General features: G+C 35.1%; 1 protein-coding gene across 1 annotated transcript in view; it reads left to right on the top strand.

Annotated features, from left to right (window-relative positions):
* The window catches only part of LOC122401166 (hemicentin-1-like), a 448403-nt gene that overhangs the window by 285510 nt on the left and 140318 nt on the right, over positions 1 to 22575 (top strand). Inside the window, exon 3 of the mRNA XM_043403128.1 lies at positions 6296 to 6506. Within this exon, the coding sequence (XP_043259063.1) occupies positions 6296 to 6506 (211 nt within the window). The remainder of the gene's footprint in view (positions 1 to 6295; positions 6507 to 22575) is intronic.

The following is a 22575-nucleotide window of genomic DNA, read 5'->3' as shown; positions in this document are numbered from 1 at the left end:
ATGATTAATAGAATCAGAGGCTTTAGAAAAGTCAGTGTAAACAGTATTAATCTGCCTTGATCCATACAGTTGGTCAAATAATAATACTCCACAAGGTTAATCACAGTCGATCTATGTATGATGCCTTTGCAAAGAAGTTGATAGCTTACGACTAATTAAGTTTTCCATAATATTAGGCATTACATGAACTTCAGTTCCCATAGTTTAAAACATTAAACGTTTCTGTAGAAATAGGACGTTACGAGGATTCTCCAGCGAGTAACTGAAACTCGTTTACTATTCTAAGCCCGATGGTTTTAATTTCCCTGCAACCTATTCCCGTCACGTTGAGGGGAAATGCGTTTGGTTCCCATAAACGCGTTCGAGGATTTAATGCAAGAAACTCTTGAGGGCGAGTATGCGCAAACGCGAAAGCGTATCGTAAAGTTTGCCCGTCGAGTGCGTACCAAAACGCGAGATCAGCGTCTCGGCCTTTCACGGCTCGTCTTTCATCCCGGCGTTGATCGGAACATTCGAGAGGCCGTGTCAGGCTGTTTTAGAGGTGAATAGGTGGGATCGATACCCGTCAATTTCGAATGAGCGCTGATCGGGATATTTCAGCGACCTCATAAATAATGAAGCGTTCTCAGATACGTCGTAGATATTACTGGCGTTGTAAACAATATTCGGATTGCGCGTGAAATTTGACAGGCCATTTGATGCTCAACGGAGGAGATCCGGGATAATATATCGTCCAATAGTTCTATTTTAGGGGGGATTCGGGTCCGCCCTCGTCTAAGGAAATTTATTTTCGTAATAAATAATCGCCTGTGAAACAGAAATGAACGGTGACGCGTTGATTAAATTTTCTAGAGCGAACTCTTACCTGTGAACGACGAGTATACTCGCGAAGAAATAATAATTTCTTGCCTAACGACGAGAATAATTATAATTAAACTCAGTATTCGTAATACACACTGGTCAAAGTTGTCAGTCGTTACGTGGTGTAACTAAAGAAGTTTTCTTGCGAAGAAACTAATAAATAACGTATTTTATATTTTGTATCATTCTTCCAAAGAGACAGATATTTTTTTTTTTACCCCTTCATCGTTAAAATGAACACCTGGCACTGAGTTCTCCAATTGTTTCTAATTTTATATTTTTCCATGCTCCTTAGAACTCTTCTGAAATTTTAAATACAATCGAAAGTTAAGAAACTTCATTTATCAAATAAAAATTAGAATTTTAATTACAGAATGAAATACTTCGCTACGAACGGATACAAATTTAACCGTTCGATCGAACGTGCATTACGAATAAATTATTATAGGACGCTGTAATTGGTTATCTACTATTAAAACAGAATTTTTCTCAACTCTTTCCTAATTTCATTCCAATACGTTTGGATAAATATAGAAGAATTGACGTACATTTTGAAATTTATTGTACTTAATAACAAACTAATAAAAAGCAGTTTAATTTGTCGCATTCTGAATATTAAATACATCTGCTTAAATCAAGTAATTACAATTTCTATATGTAAACTGACTGAATCATAATCTCTCCTACAAACTCGCATAACTGTAACTAACACGCAGTACTCGATCATGTCCCTAGAGATTCAATTAGTCAAATTAACTTGGCCAACTAATAGAATGACCATTATACTCGATCTATTTGGTAAATAGTAATATGTACTTTACTGTAATTTTCTCGAACTTTTATGGAAAACGAATGTAATATTTTAAACAATTTCGTAACATGCGCGATTCAATCAAACGTTCGAACGTATTTAAAGATGCAATTCACAATTAGGATGGTATTCAACAGCATATTGAAATAATGAACTAACTTCATTCGGTATAGAAAATCTATTATTTAAACATAATTATATCGTGCTTCGCAATTATTCGCGCCTTTCTGTTATATATTACTTCGTTCGCCACGTGCCTCCCCGCTGCATTATGCATATTCCATGCGATGATCCACCCTCCTGAACTCTTACGGTGCATTAATCTACCAGCGGATAACATTCGCGTATTACAAAACTCTCGCGCGGTTTGTACGCGCGTGAGAGACAAAGTCGGTCCGCGATACGTAGATACGAGTCGACTGGTTGAAATTCCCATTGTTGACGATAATCCGTACTTATCAGCCCGTAAGCTATAAAATATACGCTCGGTTGGGAAAAAGAAACGCGACGAACGAGTATGGAAACAATCATAAAGCAAGTCCGGTTGGGTATGTAAAAATCCTTTAAGATAAGGAAAAAATAATGGGGACTTTATAAATGCAGAGCAGCCATTTTAATTTGTGTTCGTGAATAAAACGATTCGTTTAGACGCCGGGAAAATTATACACGACGTTGCGCAGAAAGCGTAATAGCGGAGAACGCGAATTTGTGTCGGTACGTGCGTGAAAATTGGAATATGCATTAGAAAAACCACGATGAACTGTTCGAAGTCGATTTATCGTGAATTCGTTAGTTTAATTGTGCTTTGTGTATGGTATGCGTCAATGTGAGGGCTTTAAAGTTTCAAATACAATGAGAAGAGACAATCTCTAATATATCTACCATTTGCACGATGCGATAGAATTTGGTCTGTCACATTTGAAATTTCTTGACAAAACAAAATGTTCTAAGAGACGTGTTTGTAGGAAATTATTTATTTATGAAGGGAGGTTATGTTTCGATCGGTGGACGCGTCGGTCGAATGATCGAGGTGTTCGGCATTTTTCGGACGGCTTCGCGAGGTATCGTGTGGCATTGTGTTGCGTTGTGGTTTGTTGGATGCAAGCGGCGTGCGGGAAAGTCTTTTGTTTTTTTTTATTGTACCTTTCCAGTCTTATATTCTAAAATACATTCTGTTTGTTATTTTCTCACACGTCTAATTCCGCCACCCTCGATCGTCCAAATCCTACATTTATTTAGACTAAATACGCGTAACGCTATATTTATACTTAATCTGACTCGTAAACTGGTTCATTTACAAGGCACTAACGTATGGTGACGCCTGCAGTACGCATACCTGGGTGGAAGGGAAATGGCCGCATTAACGCACGCTCAGCGTTAGTGATCCTATTATAGGGGACAAGGGATAGATATCTTTTAGATTTAGTATTCCTCCACACGTGTCTCGCCGTACATCTACTTCTTTCTGATTAGCTCCTCCATTCGTTGTCAAACTAAAATTCTAAAATGGCGATTAAATCCTCGAATTAATTTATTTGTATTTAATGAACCATCGTTTTGAAAACGATCGATTTGATACGAACAGCTTTTTATGTAGATATTGCAAGTGTGAAGATGTCATAACGACATTTATTTCCGTTATTCGATAGTAGAGAGCTATAACTTCCAACCGTTATTTTTTTTATTAAACCAATTTAACGTCTGAGTAATTTCCCTTGCGAGTGAAACTGTACAGATGAAGTAAGATTTAGTATGGTTCTGGTTGACATACTCCACTACAATTTCTATGGCTATACACGCCGCTGGAAATACAGAGGCAGCTTTATGTAGCGAAACTAGTTTACTGTAGTCCGTTTGTGGAACTGCACACGCTGCATCTACTGACGGACTATCGTCAAATTCGGAACCGTCTGTAAATATAAATATATCATCCGTACACGATATGTTAATGACGTCAGAGTCCTCGATAGGAGATTACTGGAAAATTTTAACAAAAACAGTATACACGGTTGTTCTGTTCTTATCGTATAACTAGTCGATCTGATAAATCGTTATTAGGATGCATAAAATCTTCTATTGCTTTAAACTTTGTTCTATAAATATATATAAATGGTAAACGATATAAAACAGCATTGTTTTATCTTGTATTCATCTAAAGTTCAAAAAAAAAACAAATGTTATCTAAAAGTTCGAAGCAACTCCAGATTAACCCCTGGACGTACAATGACGAGTTTGACTCGTGACAAATTCTTGATGTCAAGTTTTACAATCATGAGTCTACTCACTTGTCATCAAGTCTGATATATTAAAATCAATACTTTTTTACATTCATGAAGTAATCGTAAAATAATTTTATTCTTTTTCGCGGCCATTCTTTCTGAAAACAAATTTAAACAAAATTAAATAGTATACGTTTGAAAAATTATTTGGAATTAAATCGTACGTCAAGGGGCTGATATAATGTACAAAATTCTTGGTGAAGACAAGCTTAAATACTGATGTAACACAAAGTGTAAGTGTCGTGTAAGTGTACGTGTCGTAAAGATTATTTAAGAGGGAGAATTAACCGAGGCTGGTGGGCGTAATTCATGGTGCAATCAAGCCCTCAATAGAATATTACTGGAAAATTTTGTTGTTGTTCTGTTCGTATCGTATAAGTAGTCGATCTGATAAAATGTTATTAGGATGCATAAAATCTTCTATTGCTTCAATACTTCGTTCTATAAATATATATAAATGGTAAACGATATAAAACAGCATTGTTTTATCTTGTATTCATCTAAAGTTCAAAAAAAAAACAAATGTTATCTAAAAGTTCGAAGCAACTCCAGATTAACCCCTGGACGTACAATGACGAGTTTGACTCGTGACAAATTCTTGATGTCAAGTTTTACAATCATGAGTCTACTCACTTGTCATCAAGTCTGATATATTAAAATCAATACTTTTTTACATTCATGAAGTAATCGTAAAATAATTTTATTCTTTTTCGCGGCCATTCTTTCTGAAAACAAATTTAAACAAAATTAAATAGTATACGTTTGAAAAATTATTTGGAATTAAATCGTACGTCAAGGGGCTGATATAATGTACAAAATTCTTGGTGAAGACAAGCTTAAATACTGATGTAACACAAAGTGTAAGTGTCGTGTAAGTGTACGTGTCGTAAAGATTATTTAAGAGGGAGAATTAACCGAGGCTGGTGGGCGTAATTCATGGTGCAATCAAGCCCTCAATAGAATATTACTGGAAAATTTTGTTGTTGTTCTGTTCGTATCGTATAAGTAGTCGATCTGATAAAATGTTATTAGGATGCATAAAATCTTCTATTGCTTCAATACTTCGTTCTATAAATATATAAATGGTAAACGATATAAAACAGCATTGTTTTATCCTGTATTCATCTAAAGTTAAAAAAAAAAACAAATGTTATCTGAAGGTTCGAAGCAGCTCCAGATTAATATAATGTACGAAATTCTTGGTGGAGAGAAACTTAAATGCTGATGCAACACAAAGTGTACGTGTCCTAAAAGAGTATTCCTCCAAATACTGTGGATCAATAATTGGTAGTTAAAGATTGTTTAAGAGGGAGAATTAATTGTGGCTGGTGGACGTAGCTGGTGGTGCGATCTTGAGATCTAATCCTCCGGAAACATTCACGAGGCATTAAGCAGGCGGCAGATATGTACGTTAGCGGGCAAAACAATGAGAAGCTATAGAGAACGCTCCGCGACACACGTCGACCGTCCGAAATTTACGACCGCCAGAGACGGCGGTTTTTCGTGGTCTTTGTTCCAATACAAGATGTTAGCGAACCTCTAGGAGGGCCGAGACCAGTTTAAACTTTCGCCTTCGTGCAAATTTATGACTTATTCCGTTTATTCTGCGCGATTATTTCGGCTCTTCAGACATCTGGAACATATCTGGGCACTTTTAAAATTATTTTATTCGACGCTTACATACGTCGTGCCTAATTGTTCAATTTTGCGTTACTGGGAGTTGGTTTCTGATCAATCGAATCGTTTTGTTGGAATAAACAAAATTACATATTTTTAACAGAAACAGATAATAATTCATTCGATATTAATACTTTCTTTTATCTTAAGACATGTGCATACTGTTACTCATGCAGACTTAGTAAACATTCAAATTCAAAGAGAAATAAAAAAGAAATGAGATGAAATTAAAAAATTATATATTAGTCATACTGAAGCGTATAAATGAGTAATTTTAACGTTCTTAAATGGTGTTTTAATTGTTATTTTATTTTACTTTACAGTTTGATCGAATTTTAAGTATAATTATTTTTATAATATAACGATTCGATACAAGCAATAACAAATTTTTTTAACTAATTCGTTCATGTAGTTTCGACACCTGTGTTGGTCCTTTTCAAAATACGAAGTCCATAAATACATGTACATTGGAAGGAGAAAGAAAATATTATTGTTTTAATACCTTACTGTGGTAGTCGAGATTTAAATACTGACATGGCGAAAGAATAGTAACAAAACAGCATGTACGACGATTTAAAAGAGCGTAATTACAGGTGCAGCTGCAAACTTTTAAGGTGGACTTAGAGAATCGGTGGCTTAAAGGAACCCGTTTCTGTTTATCTGACAGGTGTCCTGGATGCGTAAGAGGGACATGCATATCCTGAGCGCCGGAACTTCTACTTACACGTCGGATCTGAGGTTCGAAGTGATCCATCCGGTAAAGTCTGAGAACTGGACTCTGCACATCAAGTCGCCGCAGAAACGGGACTTCGGTGTGTACGAGTGCCAGGTCAGCACGGAGCCGAAAATGTCGCTGAACTACACCCTGAACGTAGTCGGTGAGTGCATTCTGAATTATTCAAACTTTTCACGTAAGTCGCGAGGCTTGTATTGATTTTCATTTCCCGAAGAAATCCATCCGATTCGACGGCCCCAGCACAAATCGTAAAGCCGATTGTCCCTGTGGAACTTGCAGACTTGGCAAGTAATAGCGTATTACCATGGATCGGAGTTTGAATTATTAATAAGCACAAAGTGTTTATACTGATCCTTGTACTTGTTGCGTGCTCTCAGCCACCGCGAAAATCATGAGAGAATCCTTATTTAAAGTACTCGTGCAAATTTTATGGACAGAGGATTCTTATTTCGTGGCTGGAACAGACGATCTAGACGATACTTGAGAATATTTTAGGGTTTAAGTACTTGAAGGAATGCTGAACGTACGAGGAATCACAAACACTGTTAGACTCTAAATTTAATAGATTTAAATTTATTTTTGTTATCATGGTGTAATAGAAACGGTCAAGATTGTTTAGAGTTCGATAAAGTCTTCGAAAGAACGAACGTAATAATAATTGCAATAGTAACGAAATTTCTCTTAAAGTTTTAAAGATTAGAACGCTTACAATCGGTCTGTTTCAAAATTTCGTGTTATTACACAACATAGATTATATAAAGAATTCAGATGGAAATATTATTACATTGAAGAGCAATACTTTGATTCTTTGAATAAATGCAAAGAAAACAAATACCAATCTTTTTATCTGGTAAACTAGGCAAACCTCTTAATGGATGAGGTTCGATCTCGTGTCCGATAATGATCGCTTTTAGCTGCGGGCTGCCTATTGCAGGTAATCCGAGGCTCAATCGCTATTGCTCTATCTCATTCACTCTTTGTACGTTCGCCAGACGCGAGCAAAATTCTCATCGAGATAACGTTTTTGAATAACGAGTAAAAGATAACCAACTATTTATCCGGTACTCGTTAAATGAACGTAAAATTTTCAATTATAAAATGAATTATTTCGCAATGAACAGATAAAAAGTAAACGGTACGAATAAATTTCTGCACGCTGGTTTTTATTTGTTATCTATTATTTGAATAAAGTTTCGTCGAGCTCTGATGTTCGCTTTCCGCAATGGCGAGGTATTGCTTGGTATTTAATACGCGATAAAAACAGCGGATTCTTTGTTTGAACAAAATTGCCACCTGCCTCGCGTGACTGCAAGGAGCATGTATCAGATTTAGTTAACAGAGAGTTGCTATAAAAGCGTCAGGATGTTTGTTCCAAAGTATGAGCGATGCGTCGAGTTTACAACTTAAGCCATAACATTTGTCGATTCCTCTATCAATGTGCCTTTAATGTAAAATTACGTCCAAACAGAGTATTATTTACACGTTTGCTCGTGTTATACCTTTGCAGTCCGAGACATCTTTTACATTTTATTCCAGCTGGTGAGCAGTTCAACTATTTAAATTCTGAAAAATTAATTAAAAGTGTTACGTGCTTCTTTTCCCGTGGAAAAATAGAGCGCGATATTTATCCTGACAACGAAGACAAAAACATGCTGTTCTTCGGAAGACAAATGAAGCGCGTGTCGGTTTGATGCGACCATTGATTGCGAGCGTCGAGTTGTCATTTCATTCTGCGTCAATCCTTATTCAGGACGTGAAAATAAGACGTTAGAAACGAGCGTGATTGGCAGAATCATGGAGATTTTGCAACAATGAAGCAGCTTTTGGAGCTTTAAAGAAATTTTTAAAGCAAAAAGCTGTTTGCTTGTATGATGTATGTTAGCCAAAACATCGCTCCCATTTCACACATACAGTTAGGAACAAAAGTATTGGCACACCTGACTCTTCATTATAGAAACGCATATAAATCAAAGAAAAAACACAGAGTTAGGTTAATTCTTTTTAGTAATTACAACTATTAGGTTTATAGTTTGAGAATATTATAAATTTATTTATACTAATTTATTACAAAATAAAAAAGAATAATAAAATGCACATTAATGGCAGTTTTTAATGGAACAAAAGTATTGGCACGCTTACAAATAGATGGTATATTATTATGTATTTTATATAATTTAATATTTCGTGTGTAATCCCTTATTGTTTATAACGGCTTTCAATCTATTTGGCATGGAATGCACTAGTTTTTTTGTAATTTCGGGACTTATTTTATTCCATTCTGTCATCAATATTTCTTTCAATCGTTGTCTATTTGTTATATGTTTTTTAATACATTTTCCTAAATGAGCCCAGAGATGTTCGATCGGGTTTAAATCTGGGGATTGCGGTGGGGTTGGTAAGGAATGTGGGGTATTAAAAACTATCCATTGCCGTACCAAATAAGCGGTATGCTTGGGGTCATTGTCCTGTTGAAAGACATATTGTCTCCCAAGATTTAATTTTTCCACGCTTTTTTTTAGATTATTTTTTAAGATATCTAAATAGACATATTTGTCCATTATATTATCAATAAAAACAAGCTCACCGACTCCACTTGAGCTCATGCAACCCCAGACCATCACTCCACCACCCCCGTGTTTAACAGTGTTCTGAATGTTCTTTGGGTCTAGTTCGGTATTAGATTGTCTCCAAACTAAAGTGCGTCCATTATTTTGAAAAATATTAAATTTAGACTCATCAGAAAAGAGCACTGTATCCCAAAACTCGTTTTCTTTATTAATGTAATCATTTGCAAACTTTAATCTTTTTTCTTGATTAATTTTACTTATAGTAGGCTTTCGTCTAGCAACTCGCGATCGGTATCCTACCTTGTTTAATATTCGTCGAATAGTTATTTTATGTACTTCTTTATTAAAACTTTCGTTTATATTTGCCGCTATTTCTGACGCAGAACTAGATGGTTTTCCTTTTACAATATTAATAATTTTTCTCTTTTCTCGTGCACTCAATTTTTCAGGTCGACCACATCGCGGAGCACTTACAAAATTTTCTGTGTTAGAAAACCGTTTAATAATACTTCTAATTGTAAAACGACTTCTATTAACTATATTTCCTATAGACGAGTATGAATGCCCCTCATTAAACAAATGTAAAATAATTTTTCGCTCAGCAACAGTCGTTTCTTTGCCTTTGCGCTCCATTTTGCACGTTTTCACGTTAGATTTTGTAAACAATTGAATAACGAGAAAACAAATAAATGCTATCGAAATCAGGGGGTTTCCCGAGAAGGATCAATGTACCAACCTTATAAAAATTTCATTCTAGATCCTAGACAAAAGCATTTTATTTCAATGTGCCAATACTTTTGTTTCATTGAAAACTGCCATTAATGTGCATTTTATCATTCTTTTTTGTTTTGCAATTAATTAGTATAAATATATTTGTAATATTCTCAAACTATAAACTTAATAGTTATAATTGATAAAAAGAGTTAATCTAATCCTGTGTTTTTTCTTTGATTTATATGCGTTTCTATAATAAAGAGTCAGGTGTGTCAATACTTTTGTTCCTAACTGTATGTATGCTTAATAATAAATATCGGGGCATTATTTGCTCTGGTGAGTTATTGGTACATTTACCTTAATCCATTTTAGTAATTTATAACACACCCATATTTCACGAAATTATATCGTTTAAAACTATTTGTCTTCTTAAGTTAGTCTTTATTGATGCAGGATTATGATCAACATTGGACTGTATTTTTTACAAATTTTAATAATGTAATATTTAGTGAAAAGACGTGAAGAGTTTTATTTTAGTTAACAATCAAAAATGGGTTAAGATATTACAAATGAGTACACTTACAATTTTCTTCAATATCACGTCTCAATGGTACCAACTAATCAATTGTTAAATATAAAAAACTAGGTAGAAGGGGTTGTGTCTCTTCCCCTACATCCCATCTTCGAAAAATACAGTCCAAAAGTTACGTATGTCTCATTATAAATGAAACTTTAAATAATCCTCTGATATTTCGACTTGCGATGTTTTGTCACGCGTTATTTTCGAACGTGACTTTTTTATCGTGCTACCGTTTTTTAGACAGTTTCTTTTTTACGCAAATCTTCCAAAAACGTCAGGGTAAACGATAACGCAGGATCTCCGCTTCGTATTCACGTCCGTAGTATCTGGTACTCGTGAAATAAAACAAGCAACGGGGAATAACTTATTTCGCTATCGGAAGCTGAAGTTAAAGTCGCGCTATAAACAACCTAACTTTGTTTCGTATAGTCCGGGGAGGCTTTCATACTTACATAAATGTCTTCTTAAGGGCTTAATCATTGCAGTTCCATAACTCTGCAACTCGTAACCTGATCCTGGCAAACTTTCGACACTGCGCTCGTTAGTTTTCCGTGAAATTGAAAGCAACACTTGCAACAAATTACGCTCATCTTTGCGTCGACAACTTTCGCGCCGCTTCTTTCATCGTAGAATTTTAAATAATTTTTCTGTAAATTCTATCAACTTATCGTGTCATCTAGTAATATTACATCAATTTTGCTAAGTACGTACTCGTATCTTTGCCCGTGGAAACGACCACGTTTCATTTTTATCAGCAATAAATCGGTCTTACTGTAGATTTTTTTGAGCATAAAACAAGATGAGAAGGAAAATATTGTCTGGCTTGATGAGATCTCTCTTTCTCTGAACATATTTTTTTAAAAAGATGGAACAGCGCGGCCGGGTAATGGAACAGGAGTTTTATTTTCTTAAATGGAACACTCATCGCGTAAAATTATTCTGTCCAGTGACGAGAAGGATTTACGAAAATGACAAAAATAGTTTCTATGAGTTGGTCTTAAAAACGTGGAAAATTCTTATTCGATTATTATTATTATTTATATCGAGTATCGTAAAGACACGATCGATTGTTTATAAGAATACCCTTATATCCCGCGCATTTGCTCGTCTTACTGCGCGACGGAACGAAGCTAAAAATCTATATACCGTTCACGGTGCTTGCATAGCTCCCTCAAAACATCTCGAGCACGAATTCCGGTTTACAGCGTGAGCAAAAAGGCGTGGCAAGCGCGACAATCCATCGAGAATCGTCGAGCAAAAAGAGCTTGATTTTCTGAGCACTCGCGACCCCCTTCTACAATGGTCTGCCGGTTGTAGACAGGGAAGAAAGAGGCTGGAATAGATTTATCTGCCTCCATTCGGCGACGGCGCAAATACGAAACCCCGGAGACAGGCGTTGACGTTAAAGTCTTGGCAAGATATGAAAAGAAAAGAAAATTAGGAAGTTACGGGCGTAGCTGGGCGACGAGTAAAAAGCTACGTAGTAGCGGGCAAGGTGGGGAAATTCAAGGAGTTGTATTCTAATAGAAGACGACCTACGAAGATGGGGGCAATTCGATAAGCGTCTGGAGGGAAGCACGTCGGGAACGTAAGCTCCTTTCGTCGTGTGAGATTACAGAATCGCGTGTATATATATATATATACGTGTCTACGGTACGTCTAATGCGCGTGGTGGATCGCCGGGAGAAAAAGCACGCACGAAATAAATTGTCCTTTTTTGGCAGACGCGTCGAGTCCGTAGTCGCTCCAAGTCGTAAACCATGAACTCCACGGCGGAATCAATTTTACAAATCCATCGTGCAAAAAACACACCTCGAAGCTTCGCGCCTAGATGGTGTCGCGCGGAACACCCGAGAGATTCGCTAACCGTGGAGCGAAACCATTTCAGGCCGGAATGTGTTTAACTTTATTTGATAGACTGCGTTCCGATGATAAGCTAAATGGGATTCGTGTAATTTCCTTTTAGAATCATTCCACTTTATGCACACTGAAAAAAGTTCGAGTTTGCCAGTTCGAATTTACTTGTTGTCGGGGTTTCAATTTCTGAAGCTTTATTTTCGACCGGTTTTATATAACAAAATTTTGTCGTTGAACTTTCTTAACCTAATTAAGGAAAAATTTTCGAGCACTGTTCAAAAATAACACGTCTTCCAATTGTAACGTTACTCTCAAGATTGCAGATCGAGTTTCATCAAATTCTTTAATCAAATTTCGAATTGTTTATTTAGATGGACGATATACGTTGGGTATTTTTTATTGAACACTGATTTTCATAATAAATAACTTTAACACGCTCTTCAATCCTATACAACTCCATTGTTAAAATTGTTAAAAGTTTATGTTTACCAGTTTGAATTAACTTGTTGTCGAGGTTTTAATTTGCGAAGCCTTATTTTCAACCGGTTTTATATAACGAAATTTTGTCGTTAAACTCTTTTAACCTAATCCCGACAGATATGGCGGAATTAAGGAAAAATTTCCGAGCAGATATGATGCAATTACTAATAATGTCTGACATTTTCCAGTAGTAACATTACTCTCAACGATGCTTCCAACGATTACGCGGCGCGTTCAAACACACTTGCAACGTCTGCGTTCTTTCGTTTCGCAATTTGAAATCAGAATCCTTCACAATTAATTTTACGTGGGCGTAATCTCCGGAGGAAGCCTTTAAAAACAAGTTTAAGCGGCGGTCGCGCGATCTTTGGGGAAATATTCTTCTTCGGTGAATTATTTCCGTCTGTCCGTTCGGGTCTGAATGAATGAAAGCAAATTAACTGCTAATGCGTTTTTTTATCCGGCTGTCATAATATAGTTGACGAGAGAAAAGTGTATCGACGTTGTCGAATTAACGCCGTGCTTTGTACTCGATCGCATTATAACGTCAACGAAATCTTAAAGGAAAGCTGCTGGCTAATAATAATCGATACGAACAGTTACGTATATTCCACAGCTAACAGAATATACAGTAAGGAGCATAACTGAACCAATGATCACAACTTTTGTATAGATCACTATTTACTGCTAAGAATATACGAAAATATTAGAAAACAAATATTATAGATAAAGGTAACATAAGAAACATCCAACAGTAACATCCAACAATTAATGTCTTGTTTGGCAATGAAAAAAAAAAATAGATTGTCTCGATTTTGCACCAGTTTGTAAAAGCAATGTTTACATGGAATATCTTAGCAATATGTTTGCATCTAGCAGTTTCAAATAATTACAATATGCTATTCTACATCTTAGCATTCAATCGCTCACAATCAGTCGAACAGAAAAATATGCAAGTAAAGTGAATTGGTACAGTTTTGCAAGCAAAAGGCTTCTGAACAAAATATTAATCTTCAATCGCTTATATCTCGGACTGTACTGCATTGACTCAAGTGTCTTTGTTTTGAATCGATACACTAAAGATTTAAGGATAACACTGTTAAATTGTCGGATGAGTTTGCACAGTAAAAATATTTATCAAAAAGTGAAAGATAAAATGAAACATTTTTGCAGAAATTTCATTTCCTACAAAAAATCATATCTTTTTATTGATAAGAGATATAAGAGTATTGCCACACGAAAGTGAAAAGGTCATGAGTTGTATTTCATGAAAAAGAATATGCTGAATCGACTCGTTGCAAAAACTATGATGTTTATTTTTTAATATTCTCTCACATTCTTAACAATAAATAATGATCTATAAAAAACTTGTGATTATTGGTTCAGTTATACTCCGTCTTGTAGGTAGCTTCTCTATAATTAATGTTAAACATTTCATTTCTGAAAAATTTCAAATAGCATCAGCAATTTATATTCCAATAATACTGCGTAAATATTCACTTTCGTTGCGTAAATTCCGCCAAAGAGATATCAATTTCACAGCTAATCTCCGTTCATGACGAAACGACAAACAACCAACCGCGATTTTAATTCGTATTCGAATTTCTCTCGATCTTCCCACGCTACACGGCCTCTTAATTGGAAAGCGTTAACCCCTGAGTCTCGAACGGTGACGCGTCGTGTCCATCGACGACGTATCTGCCAGGCGGGTTGAAAATGTTAATTAACCGGTCGCGGATTTCGGGAAACGATAACAATGTCGTAGACATCGGACAAAATCAAAACACAGGAGAACGCGTCTCTCTTAAGAGCATCCTTTGAACATTCGCAACCACGAGTGCAACGTGCGACGTTGGACGACCCGAGACAACACTGGGCGTAGGTGGGGGATCGGTAAGCGGTTTGAGGCAATACAGGAAGCGTATACATTAGCCGTTAAGCCGTTAACGCCGGTTCTACGGCCAGCAGAATTAGCGGGATAATATCAGCGACAACGAGGGTAATTGCGACCGCGAGCGCAAAACGAAAAGTAATGCGCGGATCGAAATATCGATCGGGCTCGGCTCGATTCCCGGGCTTTTCTTGATTTCTTGTTCGATTATGCGCGGAGCGCGCGCGTGTACGTGCGCGCTCTTAACCGACCTAAATATGCCCGGAATTACATAACGGGTCGACGAGCGAGTTTTTGCGTGAGATTTCTTCGATCATTGTTCTTTATTCATTCGGTTGGATAACCGAGGGTGTTCAGGGTTTGTAGCCGAGGCTACCGGATATTTGAGTGGAAAATAACTGGAGTGTCTGACTGCAGCGTACCTCTAGACCCTCGACCTCCACGTATCTTGCACGAACTTTGCGTTTTTTACCTATCGTTCGAATTAATGAAAAATACGGAGCCACGAATCTGTTGAATTTGCGGATTCGTAAATCCGACGATATAAGAATTTCACATGCATACGTTTACGTACGAATGTTCGCATTTATGATCACAGTAGAGGAACGGATCTTTCATTATTTTATTGTCTTTTATAGATTATTAATTTTTAAAAATATTTGGCGATATTCGAGTGGACATATGTTTTTTTATATGTATTTGCAATTGATGATTTAGGTATATACTTTTAAAATTTCGTTTACAATATATAACACACAATGTTATTTTAGCACCATTTAACTTCACGACATTTCTTATTGTATACGTATAATGAATTTTACAATATTTACTTCTATCTTTATGATTTATATTTTTTTGGAAATAACTGGACAAAAGATATCAAATTCTGGTTAGCTTTCGACGTAATTAGGAAATATATGTATAGCAAAGACGAAAGGAAAATATCTTCAGTTTCTGCTGTCTTAGAACAGTCTAACAACACGTATTAAAAATAGTTAAACTTTACACGCGCACAGTTCCGAAACTACTCATGCTTTTTGCATAATTGAGCCTTCTTTGGAAGCGGTAAACCTTCCCCTTTAAAATGGTTTTTGGTTTTTGTCGATCCGACTTTCCGTTTTCGAGATATCGTAATTTATGTAAAACGTAATTTTTTTGATTCGACTATCTCTGTCTCCGTCCGACGCGTCGGGCCTCCTTGTCTTACGTGCGTCGTGCGGACCTACCCCGCGTACGTGACTGTCGTGACCTAGTTACAGCGTAGTATTTCCAAGAAATTACTACGCACTGTTTACTATTGACGCGCGCGCGAGATGAATGAACTCGCGCGCGTAAACAAAGTCTATCTCCGTAACTAGCCACCGCATCGACTTGAAACTAAAATCGCTATATCTCCGGAACTAATAAAGCTATCGACTTGTTCGAACGCTCGTTTTAAAGGGCATTTCATCCTCTATCTAATGACAATACCAGCTACTATAATTTTTGCTGTCTTCTAAGTTTATTTTGACATTTACTTTAACGTAATATGTTGAAAGAAGTTTAAGAAATTCATATTGATCACACGACCGATGTGCGATAAAACTGTATTATAAATTGTCTATTTAATTGAAAATGGATAAAACCGCCACCTGGAAAGTTTGATGTGCCAAAGCGGCTAATAAGTCTGATGACTATACCAACTACTATAATTTATACAGTCTTCTATGTTTATTTTACAAGTTACTTTGACGCTATATACTAAAAGAAGTTTCTGCAACTCTTATTCATTATGCGACTAGTGCGCGATAAAACTGGACCATAAATTGTTTATCTAATTGAAAATGAATTTAAATTTGTATACAGGGTGTTTGTATAATTACTATGCCATTTTTTCGTAAATAATTGTTTTCTCCGGAATTAACTACGGTATAGACGTGAAAGAAAATTCGTTTTCAAGTTTAGTATAGTATAGTTTTATCTTCTATCCGATGAAAATTACAAAATTGCGACGTAGTTTGTAAATTTTCTGTACGAAGTTAAAAACTAATGCACGTTTAGGGTAAAAGTATTAAATATTTTTGTAGAGGTTCTTAGATTTGATGCTTTAAGCAAAATGTGCGACATAAATAAGAAGGATATCTTACGAATAAATTTGAAAACACAACTTTCTATACATAGAATGCAAAAATTAGAAGTACATTGCCCCGTAAACGAGAAAAAAGAAAACTGGTTATTTGACGTTAAGCATAAAAGAACATCCAATTCTAGTGATACACCAAGAATAAGTAAACTAAGAATTGGAACTATTAAAAACAATAACAAACAATTGATTAGAAATAATTATATTTTGAGACGATGAACCTGTCATGCTGTAAAAATACTATTCGCTATTTGTTTCTGATCAACGAGAATAATTTTCGACGATTTTCTCCAAATAAAAACTGTCCGTGTTTCGGAAAAACTGTAATATTCAACAGTGAATATGAACAGCTTTTTATTCGTAATAAAATTTGTTTCTTTTTCACTTTAAATGGATTTTATCCTGGAAATACTGGAACTCGACTAAAACCTATTTTATCGTACGGACGAGAAATTAAAAATGTTTACGTTCCGTTCTATTTCATGATGGAAACAGAGGAATGCAATTGCATTTTCTTTTTATTTATTTTGAAACTACTGCAATTGAAATATACATATTTCATGTCACTTGGCAACCTTTTTATACATATTGCACTGAGTTTCTCATTGTAGAGTGCATGATATGTGAATTCTGTTCAATTTTGAATCAATTTAAATTTTACTACATATTTATATAATCGTAAAAGAAGTAGTTGAAATTACGGATCAGAAATATAACAAAAACGAGTCACAAGAATTTTTCCTAAAAATTATTTAATACATTTGTTCGATTCTTGGCGTCGTTATTTATACATACAGGGTGTCCCAGCTAAAGTGTGACAGTCGCGATACTGCAATAACTATTGATGATACGGAAAAATTGTTTATATGAAAATTGTAGGATAAAATAGGATCTTTATTCTGGCGTAAACGGAAATTTTATTTATGTTATTAATTTCAAAGATACGATGATGAAGTTTCGTTTTTTAAATGGAGCTATATATTTTTTTTTGGATCATGCGATAGTGTTTTTCAATACGAATTCATTAACCTGCAATTTATTTACCCGATTTTCATTAGTTTTCAAGATATAGCGCTTGGAAATTTACTGATTTTCGGCGAAGACGTCTCGGCTTGAGTGGCAAGTCATAAAAGCGGCCCTATTGTTGCGCTGTTTGACTCCGCCTGTTGAAACCGATAGCAAGGGTCTACGCTCGGAACGGCAGGCCCCAAGAGTCAGAAACATGAAAAGTATTGTCCATCACGATTTAAATTTGTCGCATCGAGGATGGTGATGTCGCTAATAATTTGGATGATTGGAACATTCATTTAAATGTTTTAGCTGAAGGTAGGTATAAAGACATAACTTAATTTTAATTTATGGAAATATTTTATTATACAAAAAATTCATTCCACATGTCTCCCGCTGTTTGAAATACATATTTCTATGCGTTTCATAAATTCTTTCTCCACGTTTATTAATACATCCCTTGGAATACTTTCACATGCAGTTTTAATTCTTTCTTTTAAATCTGCGGTGCTTCGTACTGGTGTTTTGTAAATTTCTTGTTTAATATAACCCCACAGAAATTTTGAATGAATGAACGAAAGTGAATATAAGACTACTGCACAGTTCAAAGATCTGACGAGTTCTGATTCAAATACTGTTTTCCACTTTTTGAAGGAATCTTTCAGAAGATATGATTGGTTTCTTTCGAAACAAAGAAACTTCTTCTATTGGTTGGAAATGTCTAAAGAAGTAATAAACTGAAGGGAATGAAAAATTCGCAAGGATAAGGAATATAAAATTGATTCATAAGAGAACTCATAAAACGTATTAAACAGTGTATTTCAATATATTGCAGCGGAACAGCAAACTCATAAAAGACCAGCGGGTCTAATTAGGTATTTTCGGGAAAGTTGGAATTTTTATTAGCGGTAAAATGTAATAGATGTATTATTTATGTTTGGCAAGGTCCAAGTTTTTCCATCATACAACAAGAGTTATAAAACACCGCTACAAAGCACTGCAGACTTAAAGCTGTGTGTGAAAATATTCCAACGGACATTCTAATAAACGTGGAAAAGAAACTTGTAAAACGAATTGAAACATGTATTTCGAATAGCAGGAGACACATAGAATAAATTTTTTGTATAATAAAATTTAGCTAAAACATTTAAATAAATGTTCCAATCATCCAAATTATTAGCGACATCACCATCCTCGATGCGACAAACTTAAATCGTGATGGACAATACTTTTCATGTTTCTGACTCTTCGGGCCTGCCGTTCCGAGCGTAGATCCTTGCTATCGGTTTCAACAGGCGGAGTCAAACAGCGCAACAATAGGGCCGCTTTTATGACTTGCCACTCAAGCCGAGACGTCTTTGCCGAAAATCAGTAAATTTCCAAGCGCTATATCTTGAAAACTAATGAAAATCGGGTAAATAAATTGCAGGTTAATGAATTCGTATTGAAAAACACTATCGCATGATCCAAAAAAAAATATATAGTTCCATTTAAAAAACGAAACTTCATCATCGTATCTTTGAAATTAATAACATAAATAAAATTTCCGTTTACGCCAGAATAAAGATCCTATTTTATCCTGCAATTTTCATATAAACAATTTTTCCGTATCATCAATAGTTATTGCAGTATCGCAACTGTCACACTTTAGCTGGGACACCCTGTAGATTACCAAACTAAATAAATTTTCACATAGAAAAACACGTGATCATTTCAACGACGTAGATTGCTTGCGTAATCATTGTGAAAAAAAACTATCCTCGTGGTTGACATGATTTTGGCATTCACGGTGAACCGAATTCCGAGAAATAGTTAATTTATGAGAGTGTGGTATCTGAACTAGAAGAAATTGAAAATAATCAAGAGTTCGTAACATGACAGTGTTCTAAAGTCAATGCATCAAATTTTTTCGTAAAAATGTGCCAATCTTTAACGCTTTAAGAAATAACTTTTAAGATATCACATTTTTCGTAGGTCTGGCGATATAGAGATATATATTTCATATATAGGCCAAGTATCAAATCGGTTCGTCTATTGGTTTTTACTAAATCATGTCAACCTTATCGAAGAATGTAGTTTCAAGAAAAACGCGTCTAAAGTATCGAGCAGATGTAACAGTATTTTCACGATTTTGTGACGTTTCTTGGCATTTTGGAATCGAGATCCATTTCATTATTCAATACACTCCCCGCGCTACTTTTCCGTCATATAGTATTACTTTGAAAGAAGTTTGAAAAGTCTCGCTGTTGCTGCTTCTAGTAAATATAATTCACTCACCACTTGCACAGTGTAACGCGTATGATAACACTATTTCTACGAATATTAATATAACAAAATGTTAACAGCATATTTTTGAGATTCTAAATTATGAGAAAAAGAGATCAATTTTTATTATCTATTTTTCGTACATTTCACAGTCTCGTAATCACTGATACTCGATTGAAACCAACTCATGTAGAAAACACGAATGCTGGTCAGACACGTTAGATAAGATCTGTTCAATCATGCGTGTTCCGAAGGAATATTCAACGTCAGTTATCTTAAAAACTTTTATCTTATACATTCAACATAGTTTCTCGCGTAAACTAATCATATCAAAATAATATTTTTAAAGTAAATAGTTTAATTCCTATTTTATTCTGAATTTCTAATAATTCATAATTATTTTATGTTTCCTCAGTTTATCAGATTGGCAACTCGAACTGTAAAAGAAATGTTCGTTTTGACTAAAATTTAAATATTAAATTTAATTTCAAAATGTTTGTTGCTTGTATCGAGTCTAGATAAAATTGTCAAATTATTTCTTGCTTGTTCGTTTATTTTAAATGTATTCGATCAAGAGTACTATTTCTCGTGAAGTTATTTAAATCGATAATTTTCAGCTGTTTGTCGTTACACGTCAATATTTATCTCTTTTATTGACTTAACGATATTTTGCGGTGATATTCATTTATCGTAACGACCGGCAACGAGCTAGTAGTTTGAGTAATATACAATTTCATGCGTATAAATACTACTAATTTATTTACGAGGCCGCGCGTCGAATAGGCAGGCATTACAGCATGATTCCGCTAGAAATGAATAGCGGCCATTCGGGCGTAACATCGCGATTAATTAGGCAATCTGACGAGCAGCGCCGATGCGAAACAATCGCGATGGCCGATGCAGATGAATTAACAATATTTGACCTGCATACTTCCTGCAGGAAGCGTATCCGGCTCTCAAAACAAGAATCCAACCTCCAAGACAACGAAGCTTCTCCCGGATTCATTTAAATTTTATCAATTCGGATCAAAAATAATATTCAATTTCTGGACACGGTTGCACCAGAATAAGTCAATGGCTCCGCCACTGGCGTGTTTCCAAGCTGGATCTTAAAAGGCTGGCGACGATCGAACGTAAGGAAGGAAAAAGTATAGGGTTATCCAAAATAGACTGTAGGAAGTTTTTTTAAAATAAAAAACAAACTTGAATTTCACTGATTTTTTCATTTAATTATCAAGTATCATCTATGACAAGTATGTGTGAAAGACGATATCAATTCGAACATCAAAATTCTCGATGACATTTTACCATATTTGCTTGTTTAATTCACCAATTTCATTTCTAATGTTGTTTTTTAACATAACATAGATTTATGTACTGATAAAGGACTGCTGTGAAGCAACTAATGTGTTGATCAGATTAAAGTCGTTAATAGATTTTTATGTGCTTAATTTCCCAAACTTTGGTCTGACGAGGGATATCTGGAAAGTACCTTGGTTTTCTCCCAGTTTTGATGAAACTGCAAATTTGCAGAGCGGACAAAAACAAGTGATATGTATTTCCTTCAGCTGCAGTAACTCAAGTATACGGGATGAAAGTTTTCACCCTCGAATAGTTTCAAACTTTTGATGGTATCATTAAAACTATTGGATACATAAAGCTGCCTCTGAAACAAGGCCTGTATAATTTGTATCACAAAGTACTATGATGTACAAATCGGTGAAAGAATTATTAATTTTGTTCGTACGTATACAACATGTTGTTTTCTGTCAAAATTCATACGAAATTTAGAAAATTTCCGTACGCAGTGTGATTTTAAAGACAGGAACAAACGTCTAAAACTTTAGAGGATTAAAATATGACTTCTATATAATTAATATTTAATAACCATACAAGTAGACGAATGTCAAATTTAAAAAATTATTCAAAAAATATACACTCTGCGACAAAATTAATTATTACTATATTTTTGTGAAAAATAGCCTTACGATGACGTAAAAACGGGTTCAAACTTTGAAACTTTAGCTTCCAAATTCTATTGAACCATTTACTCCGCTTCTTTTCCAAGTAGGTGAACCATTTTCGATCCAATTACGTCAAATTTGTTTAAATTCTTCGGCTTTCAAATCATGCATGGAACTTTAACAAACTTTTCTCCAATTTTTTATCAACGAGACATAAAATTTTAGAATTTGCACTCGAATTCTGTCTTTCTTTACCCTATATGCAAGTGTTGACTCATTTTCAATTAAATAAACAATCTATAATGCAGCGTATTCGTATCGCTACGAATGGCTAAAACTTCTTTGGGTAGATATCGTCAAAGTAAATTTCAAAATAAACATAGAAGGCAACATAAATTAGAATAGTTATTACGTTCATCGGATAACGGATGAAATGCCCTTTAAAATGAGTGTTCATTCAAATTGATAGCATAATTAGTTCCGTAGATATAAGGGTTCGAAGCATTTGTTTACTTTTCATTGTTTACGTCGCGAGGTCAATGAACTTTCTCATAATGATTCATTCGTAATAATTCTATGAAATGTTTTTGACGTTACTGGTAATAATTAGTTCATGAAGTGTCATTTACTTCGATAGCTTCATAACTTCTATTTAACAAGAGTAACACGATTTCGATTAAGCTATCGAAATTTGGATACACCATTAACGAGAGTTAATTTATTTTAAGATTGCAACTTTACAATCATTCTTTCCATTTATAAT

The sequence above is a fragment of the Colletes gigas genome, unplaced genomic scaffold (assembly GCF_013123115.1).
Source record: "Colletes gigas isolate AHSC1104 unplaced genomic scaffold, ASM1312311v1 Colletes_gigas_Sc00022, whole genome shotgun sequence".
NCBI lineage: Eukaryota > Metazoa > Arthropoda > Insecta > Hymenoptera > Colletidae > Colletes > Colletes gigas.
This window is presented reverse-complemented; position numbering and strand designations above follow the sequence as displayed.